This window comes from Aphelocoma coerulescens, chromosome 3 (assembly GCF_041296385.1).
Source record: "Aphelocoma coerulescens isolate FSJ_1873_10779 chromosome 3, UR_Acoe_1.0, whole genome shotgun sequence".
NCBI classification, from domain to species: Eukaryota; Metazoa; Chordata; class Aves; order Passeriformes; family Corvidae; genus Aphelocoma; species Aphelocoma coerulescens.
Genome location: NC_091016.1, coordinates 75,595,444 through 75,608,322, shown reverse-complemented (window position 1 = coordinate 75,608,322; position 12,879 = coordinate 75,595,444). Strand labels below are relative to the sequence as shown.

The 12,879-nt window shown below is 40.0% G+C and overlaps 1 protein-coding gene across 5 annotated transcripts in view; it reads right to left on the bottom strand.

Moving 5' to 3' along the window:
- ROS1 (ROS proto-oncogene 1, receptor tyrosine kinase) overlaps positions 1-12,879 on the bottom strand; it is a 72,608-nt gene that overhangs the window by 18,324 nt on the left and 41,405 nt on the right. For 4 of the 5 annotated variants that reach the window (XM_069010920.1, XM_069010921.1, XM_069010922.1 and 1 more), the window contains 11 exons: positions 12,199-12,431; positions 11,198-11,374; positions 10,015-10,189; positions 9,421-9,538; positions 7,212-7,399; positions 6,073-6,165; positions 5,262-5,397; positions 4,673-4,835; positions 4,339-4,403; positions 1,570-1,699; positions 467-564 (listed from right to left, as the gene is read on the bottom strand). In XM_069010920.1, coding sequence (XP_068867021.1) covers positions 467-564; positions 1,570-1,699; positions 4,339-4,403; positions 4,673-4,835; positions 5,262-5,397; positions 6,073-6,165; positions 7,212-7,399; positions 9,421-9,538; positions 10,015-10,189; positions 11,198-11,374; positions 12,199-12,431 — 1,576 coding nt within the window. Of the gene's footprint in view, positions 1-466; positions 565-1,569; positions 1,700-4,338; positions 4,404-4,672; positions 4,836-5,261; positions 5,398-6,072; positions 6,166-7,211; positions 7,400-9,420; positions 9,539-10,014; positions 10,190-11,197; positions 11,375-12,198; positions 12,432-12,879 lie in introns of those variants that run through there. The other variant, XM_069010924.1, reaches the window with a different exon arrangement.

Sequence of the window (12,879 nt, the reverse complement as noted above, 5' to 3'; positions counted from 1 at the left end):
ATATCTTCAAGACTGGAGATGACACAGCCCCTCTAGACAAGGTGTTTCAGTGATTGATCTTGGATGTTGTGAACAATATTATCTAATTTCCTTTTCTGTAAGTTGTGCCTGTTGCTTCTCATCTTTTCCCTGCACCTCTCTGAGAAAAGTCTGGCTCTGTGTCCTCTAAAGCTACCCATTAGGCAGACAAAGACAGTACATGAATCTCGCCCTTCTCTCTGTTGCACAGGGTAAGATTCTTACCTAGGGTGCAGTAAGTCCTTGGTTCAGATCTTAGAGTAGCCCACCATTTTGTGAGAGAACTGTGAGTGATATTTAGCAGAAAAGAATAGCATTAGATTTTACTCCAGTGCTCTCTCCTTTCTTGTTCCATTGTGACTTCTTTCTAGACATTTTTTCCTGGGTAAGATAATCAGTCCTGATACTGTGGGTAAACCTGGGAGGACTAAGGAAATAAGTTCTGTACCTGTGTATAAAATGCATCTTCTCTAAATAGACACAGCCTTTGCAAACATCCAAACATATATCCAAGAGGTCAGTAACTCTCAGTAAAGGGCTCTGGAGCTACAAGAAAGAAAGACAGAAGTTAGCTATGTCTTCCAGCCTTACCAACTCAGAATGACAACCTCCCTATGCAAGATTTCCCCATCGAAATGTACACGATTTTTCCAAAACAGTCAAAGTACAGGTGCAAAATCTCTGTATGTCAATGGAGTGAATGCTAATTTGAAGCAGGGTAAATTGCCAAATCACTGCACTGTAAGGAATACGCAAATGATATCATCCCGCTTGATTTGCAGCTAAGAATACCCTAGGGTCTTCAGAGTTGTGGAAGAAATGGGACCTTGAAAATTTCCTCCCACTATCAGATCAGGTTTGTTTGTTGCTATATAAATCAGTATAATATGTTATTCCAGTAGAACACATGTATATGCATTTCAGTAGGATTCAATACTGACTGTGGATTTGATCTGATTAAGTAAATGAACAATACAATTGCTATAATGCTATAAAATTTCATTGTTGAGTCCTTTTGACCTCCAGTCCTACCATCCATATTCCTAATCTGCATACTAACTAGAGAAAAATTTACTTGAAGTTGTTTATTCCTTGTTCTTTTCTCTTCTTTCCTTCTAAAGAATACAAGGACACAGGCACAAGGACAGTAAATTCTTATATGCTTGGACTATGCCTCTCACATTAAGGATACTGTTGTTATTCAAAGACAAAAAAAGACCTCTATGATGCCTAGTAGACCACATACATGACCACCATTATTTATTATCACTTTCAAAGGGACAGTTCATGATTTTCACAGTGAGAAATCCAGCCAACATCTCATGACTGAAACCACAGTTTTGGTCAGTGATCTAATGACATTCAATCTCCTTCACAGCATCACTGAATGCAAGTCAGCACCCAACACTGAGGTCCCAGGGTATTAAGGAAAAGCCAGGTCAGACCTTGCAAGTACAGAAACAGCTGAACATCAGCATGGGCTTTTAGAAAGGGAAAAACTGAGAAATTGTGGGTGGTTAAGGTTAAAAATATGAGTCTCATGTTCTTTACCTTTTTCTTCCTGGCTCCTCGTAAATAGCCGAGTAGATCCCCTCCTTCCATCAGCTCCAGTATAAGATACTGAGGTTCATTTAAAAGACACACACCAAGTAACTTCAGAATATGGGGATGATCAAATTTACTAAAGAGAAGGAAACAACTGTAAGATTACATATGAGAAATCCAGCTGGTTGATAGCTAATGGAGTGTTTATAGTTGCAAGCAATGAATGAGCAGTTTGGCCTTTACAATCCTGCCTCTATGAACAACATGATTCAGTAGCTCACAGTGCCTGGATTTGCTCAGTCACGGGGAGAGTTCAGGAACATCCTTCCAAAACACAGGCTTACACTGTCTTTGACAGGCACTCTAATGCATGCACACATATTAAAAAGCACACTTCATCATTTTTCCAGGAAGCAAAGAAATGTAGTCAAATGGCAATTTCTTCTAGGAATAAGAAGCTTCGTCTCCTGTACACTGAAGGTGTCTATATTATTTTAATAGAGTATTTTTACTACTATATTCACAGTAGAATGGCTGATTCAGAGAAATACACAAAGGCAAAAGCACAAGGTGCAATATATCATATTCACAGTTCAGAGGGGAACAGTTTTTCACAGTACATTTTCAAAAGAAACAGAATACATATGAGGAATACTTCTAAGTATACTAGCAATGTCTGTGTGTGTCTAAGACAGGGATTACCACAGAGAAATCAGTACTCTCAGTACTTCAAATATTCTTTGAAGAATGAAGAATATTTATTGCCTCTGTCAGTGCCTGCGTTTTTTCAATCACTTTACTTGTGTTAGAAAATGGTTTTCCCTTCTCACTGCTGTGTGAAAGCACTTGCACAAGCAGTCAGAGAAACTTGACTCTATTGGGAGAATTGATGGTGTCCAAAATGCTGTCAAATGCGGCAGTGTAAACAAACAAGAGAGGGACAATTTCCTTCTAATCTCTTTCAGTTCACCTAATCTCAGGTGTGGGCATAGACTCTTGCAAAAAGTGTGATTTAGAATTTGACAGTTTTTCCCCGGCCCCTAGCACACACCTCTCAATCAGACAAACTTTGGCACTTTCAGGAACAAAAAGAGGGGAAGGAGCACCTGGCACTTTCCTTGTACCCAGTGCAGACCTTTCTCCACTGAACTGTCATTCCTTACTTCCCAAGGGGAAGACACAAGAATTTCCTACATGTATTTGCACACAAATGACTCACCAATAACCAATATCAAATGACTTTTTGAAATAGAGGCAACTCAATTTTTCCTTTGCTGCATAGCAATAAGAAGGAACAAATAGTTCTGGCTTAACTGAGCCAGCATGCATAACATTACAATCCAAATTTTAATGAACATCCAAAAAGGCAAGCAAAATAAAAGTTGCACTTATATATCTTATCTGTTTGTAAGCACTCAGATGCAATTTTTCTCCTTTCTACCCTTTGTTTCATTTATGAGGCCTTATAGATGAACATCAAGTAAAATCATTAAACCCTCCATGAGGTAATTAAATAATTCTTTTTTTCATATTAAAAATACAAAATATTCAAATAATACAAAATATACATTGTTGTTGTTGTTGTTTTTGCTGCTGTTTAATGACTACTGGGATTATAATACTTAAACCTTTCTATTCTCTTAATTTCTGATTCGTTATATTGGTGTACATATGGGCCCATATCAGTGTTTACATTTAAACGCAAAAAAAAATTCAATTATGTACTCTCCCAAGATTTCTGGGTTTGGATTATTATCTGCAACAAGAATTGGGGGAACTTCAGAAGCTTTAAATATGGGTTCATGTAATTTCCATACTACACAGAAAAAAAAAGACTTTAACTGGGTTTATGACTGCTAAGTAGACTAAAGATAGATTATAAGGAGTTTACATACAACTCTTACTCTTTGTCATTAATTTGCATTTTAATGATATGGTTGAATTTTGGTTTCAACAAGCCTTTAACCTCATTCAGTTACAGTGTGTCAAAAAGGGCAAAAAATGCAAGATTTTTTTTTTTTAATGTGTAACAAAAAAAATGAATGCTGCAGAAATCAATTTCAAATTTAATAACACCATGTTTTCTGTGCAGAAATAAATTTTTCATTTTTAAAAAAATTGCTTCTACTTCTGCACTCATGAGATAAAGTCAAAGTGCAAAAGTGAATCTGAAAACTAAACTATGCTCTCAGTCTTATGCTACCAGCTGAAAATGTCAGTTGAACTTCTACTTATTTCTGGGGACACTCTAGAAAACCAGATTTCTAGCTGAAACACAAACCTTATTATGTGAAATTCTTGCACTGGTGACAGATGCATAATTTAACACTACCTCAATAGAAGAGGCATGTGGCAGCCCCTAGTGGCATATTTTAAAAAATATTTTCCACCGTAAATTGTAACTTTAAGGCATCAGTTTGTTCTGATTTGTTTCTTTCAGTAAAAGAGGATTAGCCAAATGATGTCCAACTGCCTTTAGTAACTAACTTGGTTTTAGGGGAGAAAAGATACTGAAACACAGCAGTACAAATCCAAATAAGTCCATGATATGAGCATACTGAACTTGCAGTCTATAGCTTAAATTTTGCTTATCAGATTTGTGGCTTTAGTTCCATGATATTCATCAATAGTGATTTACTGGTTTGGCAGAAACATGAGGACACCCCAAAAATGCCATAGTAATTTGTTTAGAGGAAAGTGCTGCTTTCGTTCCTCTGGAAGGCCAGCACCCTCACACCAGCTTTGAAGGGTGCCCAGTGACAAAGCTGTCCCTACCTCATTAAGTGTGCCTCCTTCAGGAATTCACTCTTCTCATGGTCTGTCGAACCCTTCTTCAAAGTCTATTCAATAGAAAGCAGAAGTGTAGTAACACTTTGGCCATCATCACCATTATCACATGGCTCTTAAGTAAAACAATCAGACATAGATGTGGCCTTAAATACACACTATTTTCTACAAATCACTACAAGGCTAAATGTTAAGAGATTTGCAAGAAACACTGCAAGGAAATACCCAGATCAGCCATTTATAATTTCTCAGGTAAAACCTCTGAGACAGATCTCTCTGTCCATCCCATTCTCTTGCCAAAGAAATACACAGCTGTGATTACCTTGACTGCTACTTTGGATTCTCCACTTCCATCTGCCAGGATATCTACTGCAGTCCCTTCATATACTTCTCCAAATGCTCCACTTCCTAACAATTTGTGTAAGTTGAGTTTGTCCCGAGGGAAAGCTGGCAGTGATTCAATCTCTGCTTGAGAAGGAAGAGTGCTACAAAACAGCAATACTAGTCACTTGTTCATACCTAAGGATGTCTGAAATTTTATTAAAATTCTTCTTCAAATGAAGCTGGTACTATTTGTCTCATCAGGTACATTTAAGGGGAGCTCAAGTGAGGCCTGGATGTTTTGGAAGTTATTGGAAAACACCAGGTCTTCTTCCTTCCCTGTGCACTTGTGTTTCTCGCCAGAGTGACATGAAGGATGCGGGGGGGGGGGGGGGGGGCGATCCAGGCATGGCTGTGTGCCAGGGGGGCAACATGGCAAGGCATCCTTTGGAGCAGACCTGCCCTGCAGCACACATGCAGCCCTTAACTCTGCCTTGAGGTTTCAGGGATGAGTGCCCTAAGGAAAACTGGTCCAGGGAAGACCTCTTAGATGTTTTTGTCCTGAAAATACATTTGCTCTGAGGACATACCGTACAGCATAACAGGCATTGGCTAGTCCCACTGTCTCAGCCATCCCCCTGAGTCGAGCTAGTTCTTTATCTTCCTTGATAAACACTATCTGTCCAGGCAAGGCCCGTTTTCCAGATTTCAGTCTTTGCTTCCATGCTGGAATAGGAAAGGAGGCCATTAGCTGTTTCACGCTGAGAGCACCCCAATGTATGAGCAGGCTGAAAGGCTATAGGTTTTATGTTATTCTGTTCAACATCACCTCCCAACAGCTCATGTAAGTAAGTAATTTTTATGTGGCCATTTTTTTCCAACAAAACACAGGCAACTGTTCATTGAGCTGAGAACTCAGTCAGGTATCCATTTCTCTGTGTGACAAGACTCCAGGGAAAGGATGAGGAGTGAGAGGATAGGACCATCACATGTGGGCATTTGCATCTCAGGGTAATCACTACATCCTTTCTTCAGGGACAAAGCTTAAGAGAAAGAAAATGGGGCCCTTTTGTGAATAAATGTAGTACCAAACTTGAGAATTGTAAGGTACAAGGATACACACAAGCATTAGGGTTCCTTAAGCACTCCTGTGCTCTCCCTGCACATAACCAACAGCAAGAAATGCCTGAGGATGAATTTCTATCCTGTCTTTGATACCAAAAATATAATCAGCCATCTCTAGAGCCTCAAAGAATGAGAATATACAAATTCCTGACAGTTCCCATCCTAGGGGTTGTTCAGCATTTCCTTAAATCTGCAGGCCAGTCATTTCCCACCTTCTGAGCTGCCTTTCACTGAGGCCTGGCAAACCAAGGGTAAACAAAAAATTCAGTCACATACCAAAACCAAATAGCATGATCACAGCCAAACACAGCACAACAACTCCAATCACAGAAGCAATGGCAATGATGGTGCCCATGGAGATCATACTATCTGTTAAAGAGAAAGGGAGAATTGCTTAATTACTGTGTATGCCTGCATTGTCAATCCCACGGAGAGGAGCACACCTGAGACAACCCTTCAGCTACCTGCTATGTAAAAGCCTTCCACTGCACAAAGCTCTCTTGTAGGCTGTATGTGGATGTGCATTTGGTCAGACTAATCCTTCTCCCCCAGACCTGGGCCATTCCTCTAGTAATGACCTAATGTATATGCAGAAAATGCTGATCTGTTTGGCTGCTCAAGGTGGGATTTCCAAAAGCACCCACAAAGTGTAAGTCTAACATTCTGGCTGAAGGCAAGAAGTAATTCTGATATCTTTACCCAGTGTGTGAACTTGCCTGTTTTCAAGAATCACATCATAAAGCAGAGTGGCAGAACCACAAACTGGTATAAATGAGCAGAAGCACTTTTCAGGCCCACTGTTCTGAGCAAAAGAGCCTGGATGACCTCTACCAGCAGGAGTCACCATATAAACATCACTATTTATTACTCTATCTTTGGAGGAATATTGTTATTAAAATAGCCAGTTTCTGTTCATAAATTGGTATGACTATATAGAATAACAAGGAAAATACTAACAGAATGCAGAAGTGTGATGTTGTATTGTCCACTGATTCATTTATTAAATGCCTTTCACATTGTTCCCCCCTCACTTTCCCCTGCCCTTAGCCCTGGCCATTCCCTCGGGCTCTCCCTATCGGTTCCTGTACCCCAAGCCCGCCCATGTACCGCCCCTGCGATCTGACAAAACCCCCCTGCGCCCGGATCACGAGGTCGCTCTGCCTCTGGGGATTGCTGGGATGAGATGTAAGATTAAAGATCTTCTTAAATCCTCATGGAGAGACCCTTCTTGCCTCCTTTGCCATCACTGGTTGTAGGGCTGACAGCTGCCAGAGCAAAAACCCCAGAGCCGTCCGAAATGGACTACGGGAGGGCGACCATGGTCACACTGCCCTAAGCAGCCCTGCTGAGCTCTCAGGAAAGCTGCAGCCTGCTAAACTAAACCAAGCATTACAACACAGAAGTACAAGACATACCTTCACTCAAAATTATATCCACACTGATGTCACTGTATTCACCAAGTCCTAGCACATTTGCAGCTGCTGCTCTGAACTGGAAAGTTCCTTTTACGTTCTTGGCCTTCCATGTGCAAATACTGCCACAAGAGCCATTGTAAACCACCTCCCACGTGGACTTCACATCGCTGCTGTTGCCAGACTGTTTCCTGCAACATGTGCAGCACGACACAGGAATGTCATTAATGCCATGAGGGTAGTTTACTACTTCACCCTCACTCCATTTTTTGCTTCAGTTCCATGGTTTTCACAGCATTTCTCTGCCTGCAGGAAAGCTCAATCTGGTCATGGGATTTTGGCTACAGAGAAGAAGATTGTGCCATGCCATTTCAGCAATGCTAAGAATCAAACATTTTTATGTTGGCATTGTAAATTAAATACTAGAACATTTTAGACACAAAAACTGTGTGGTATATGCCTGATTCACGTGTTTCAGTATATGCCTCACAGCCAAGACTTCAAAACTTTCTTATTTAGCTTTCTGAAAATAAAAAAAAACACCATTTATTTTTTTTCTACTGTGCTTGATCTTTTTGCTCTCCCAGACCCAGAGTAATTCAGTGTCTCTTGTGAATCAGGTTTCACAAGCTAAACAGGAAGCAAGTTATTGGCAGGGAAGATACCATTCTTTAGCTAGCCACTTTCCCATAGTATCTGCTGACTGCTGGGTGTATTTCTTCATTTCCCCATTGGACTGAGATTGACTGCTCACAATAAATTCAGAGCTGATTATTCACCAACCAAAATAAGACCATGTACTTAAACTTGAAAGGCCATATCTGAAATATCATTTCATGTCACACAACACCGTAATACATCATGTGAAATGACCTTCATGAGCATGTCACTCATTCTCCCAACACACTATAATGAAGAAAAAAAGGCAAAAACTTCTAAAACAGAAAGACATGGGACATGTTCATGTCCTTGGTGTGTCCATGTTGCCACTAGAGCTGTAGGGAAACAGAGTTTGCTTAAAAGGATTAGGCAAACACTTTCTAGAATGCTGTACAACTGACCTAACATTTTTCTACCTGATGTGAAATTCAGTCAAAAATATCTGCATGTGTACATTCCAACTGCAAGAGAAAATCTTATTTCATTAAAAGACCACCTCAGTGATGCATTATGATTCCAGAGATGAATAAGAAGCTGGAGTCTGGAGAACAGAGCAGCTAATGCACAGCCCTGGCACAGGCCAAGGGACTGACCTTTCCTTACCCATCTGCAAAACGCCAGGTACAGACTGTCTGTTGACATATCAAAATTATTATTCTCTCAGAGCATGCAGGTCAGTGCTCCTGCATGCTCACAGAACTGCAGGAAGCTTACAGCACCAGGAAAATATGTCTGGGTGAAAACTTATATAGGTAAAGCATTTCCCACTCCAGAGTGCCGTCATCCTCAGCTTTCATAAGCACAGAGAAAGACATAATGGCTGAGGTTAGAATATTGCTTCCCTCCATCAGTAATGACTTCAAACAATCACTGGAATATCTCAGAAGATGGACTTTCCTAATTTTTAAATAATACATTAATTAAGCTTTGCACTGACTGCTTTAAAGAAATCTCTCCAGAGTCATGGTTAAAAAATTAGAATTTCAAAGTCACTGCCCACAGCAACATACTCTAATCTGCTCAGTCAGCCCTTCCAATGCCAGTGCAGAAATAAGTGTGAGCTGGCACTCTAGTGCGACATGTATAGCCCAGGCAATCAGTATGTGATGACAGAGCACTTTAAAAATTATACAGTCATCCCACGTGGAAGGGAATACTTTATTTCTGGAATGTTACAACACCTTCTTTGAGTCCTCTGAACACTAATATATTTATACATATATTTTAGCCAAAAATACATACTACATGTAAGCTGAGACTGGTGATTTGAAATTATCTCTAGATCTTTTAATTCACTGACATATATCCAAATATATAATTGTATTTCAAGATGGCTCTGAAAATGTTGTTAGTGTATATTTCCTTCTATGTTTTCCCGGAATTTCTGGAAATTATGGGTACTTGATTTATCTAAGAAAGAGATCCCAATGGCAAAGGCCTTTTGCATTGTATATATTTCATTCTTCCCATCAGAGCCAACCTGAAAACCCCTGCATAGCCGGATTTGTTCTGGGCTGCTACCTATGGGAAGAGTGCATCATGCATTGCTTACCTGCTTTCTAAGACGTAGTAGGTGAGTTTGCTTCCATTGTCATCAGCCTTTTCCCACTGTACAGAGTTTTTAGAGTCTTCTGCTTTTTTAGGAACTCCTGGCTTACTGGGAACACCAGCTTAAGCCAAGCAGGGGAAGAAACAGAACCCTTAAAATGCATTTGTAGCATGACAAAGGGCTAACAGATACAGAGAAAAATCTGATGTGCACATGGGTGTTTACACATACAAAAGGAAGGAGGATCTACATTAATAATCCTCACAGAGAATGAATCCTTGGCCTTTTCTTTGTGATGGATAAATTCCAAAATTTTTACTCACATGTGGCTTTTCACCAGTAATGAGTTCACTTGCATTATAGGTGTTTCATTTCAATTCCCCTCACTCTTTCCTCTGCTCCACTTGGAAATGAACCCCATTTCTTTCCCCCTATTACTTTTGAAGGTATGGCACTGTGTTATTATTTTTTCAAACACACAGAACTATTGGGTCTTAGTATAAGAAAGCTGCCTGCTAAATTCTACAAAGTATTGCATTTAATATTCACAACCTGAAAATAGTCTTAAAATCTTGTTATCCTGCATTAAGTTCTTACCTGTAGTTTTAAAGCTTGTTGAAGAGGAAGTGCTTTTCACTCCTGTAACATAAACTACTGTTACTCTTACAAAGTAGTTGGTCCAAGGAAGAGTTCCTGTGAGGTTGCACATGTAAACAAGATTTCCTGTGCACAAAGTGTTTGCAGGAGAAAACCAGTCACTTTTTGTTGGCCACTAGGAAAATAAAATATCATTATGGTCAACTTTCTTGCTCTGCTGAAAGTGTGTCACAGTTCTATTCCTGGGTGGATTAACTACTTTGCCACCTCTTAATATCATAGTGGAAATCTGACGCAGGTGCTGTTTCAACCATGGGACTTTGTCCTCTCAGAGACCAAGGACATAAACCCTCATTTTCTTCTTTGTTTTCAGGAGACCTACAAGCCTTGGCAGTAACAAAGAACAACAGATTAAGTGCCTGCTTTACGCAGCCAAAAGGAGCCTTCCCCTTATATTTCTGGATCATCATGACATGCCCATGAGTTCAGCTTGCCATGATGCAATTGAAAGGAGGTGGGTTAGTGGAATTGTGATGTGACATTTCTTTTAGGGCAGGGAAATGTTTGGTGTAGGCCTAGTGAATCTGATTCTCTATAGTAAAGAATCTGCATGATCCAGTTTAGCTCATGACTTTTTGTGCATCCAGTGGTTCAGGCGTTGAAGTCTGAAGTTTCCATGCATGCTGCTCTCACTGCAGCACTTACTTCCTACTCCTTGGATCCAGCCTTCTCTGGGACATTTTCTCCTAACCTCTATCACAGCAAAATAAAATCCAGGTACTAGGTTGTATCTAATATTTATTGTTGAAAACCCTTTTCTTCTTTTTCTTGTGCAGGGCAGACATAGGATTTGCAACTGCAAACCCACTTGGGGCAGGGCAGTGAGGAAACAGGGATAGGACTGCTGAAACAGGAGACTCAGGCGGAATTCTGGTGAGGTCATCCAGGATGTCCTTTGGCACTATGGAGTACTAAATGCTACAGCTGCACTCCTCCTTGTTCCTGGCAAACACTGACTCCATCCTGCCCCTGCTGAGCAGCTAAGACTGACATCACCATGCCCAAATTATCCACTGAGATTCTTCATGTACATCCTGCCACCCACCCTGTCCTGCTTACCAGGGTAGGTTAAAGTTTCTCCGATCTGAAGAAAACCCACCCCAAAATTTAGAGGTATTTTTACCTTACGCAGCTCAAACCAGAAGCTGGTTTCATTGACGTGCAGAGGAGCTCTCCATTCTAGCTGGAAACTGGTATTTCTGGGAATTATGTTGATAGGTGCAGGTGGAGTCTCAAAAGTTTTTGCAATGACAGGGACACTTTCAGAAAACCAGTTCTCATCAGGATGAAAAGCAAGAACCTAGTAAGGAATGGATGAACTGTACAACACCAGAGCAGTTGGAAAGGCAGCTTTGCTTTAGCAACACCAAGTGTTTGGAAGACTAACTTCGAACAAGACAGTATTCAGGCAATACAGATATAGCTGTAGAAAGATTTTGATCCTCATAGCTGCAGGGTTATACACCTTCAGGCTGAAAGTTCATATCCAGGAGTACCCTTCATCAGAGACTCTTCTTAGTTTCTCATCTCAGCTTTCTACCAAGTCCCTTCTCTTTCTAGACTTTTTTAAAATGCCACATACTCTTACACAGACATGCAGATGTCACACCACATGTTAGGCAGTGTTTTAGAGCCACAGAAACACAAAGCCAAGAGGTGCCTCAGCACATTGCTTTTCACTAAGCCACAGGCAAATATAACCTGTGTTTGGGTGTGCATACTCGCATACATACAGACAGGTATTTAAGTATGTGTGTGTATAAATGTTCCCCATTATACCTTCCAAATCATTAACAAAAGCCCAAAATCAAATTAATACCTACAGATCTCCTCCTGCCATCATCTGAATGTTCTCCCAACTGTGTAAATCACTTTATTTGTGATACCCAGTGCACATTCTGCAGACATCATGTTTACTTGGTTACTTTTGAAAATGTCATTCTGATCATAGACCTGCTGTCCAAATACATCATTTACTACTTTTTTTTAGGCCTTCATCTGTAAAGGCTGAAGCAGTACATTTTGTTCTTATGAATCCACATTGGACACTTTTGTCTGCTTTACAGAAGAGCAGTCTAAAGATTTTCAGGTTGAATAAACCAGTAAAACTACTTGCTATTATACCTTGAATAAATTATTTGTTCCAGGATGGAGCCCACTGACAGACCAGGCAAGCATCCCATTTGAAAATTCACTTTTTCGTAAAGGTGTTGCTGGGACAGGAGACAATAAATTGACAGAGATTTGATAGCGGATGGATTCAAGAGGTGCATTTGGCTTCAGAGGTTCACTCCAAGATATGTTGATGGTGGTGTCAGATAAAACGAATGTTTTAATAGTGTCAACTGCCTCTGGTACTGAAACAGAAAGGAAAATTAATTGTCCTCTTAGAGAAGTCAAAAAATGTAACCAAGGAAAGAAAAGAAGGTTATAAATGTATGAATATTATTCATTTACAGGACTGAAACTCTACACATGTAAAACTCATATTCTTGTACAGTCAGTCAGCTGCAGACAAGTTCAAAATATTTTTAGTATCTTCTTGGCTGTCCTACCATGCAAGCAGACAAAAAACCCCAACAACAACAGAAAAACAGCTGCTCTCCTATACCTCTACATTTATAGTCATATCACTGAATTCCTACATTCTCTTAGTTTCCTAATCAGGCTCTCAGATGTGATTTTACTATGGTGCTTACTTGGATATGCACACACACAAAAAAGGTACCTGCACTATTCCAATTAGAAAGTATGAAAGAAGAAAATCCAAAATTAAGCATTATTTCCCATAATTTACAATTTTGC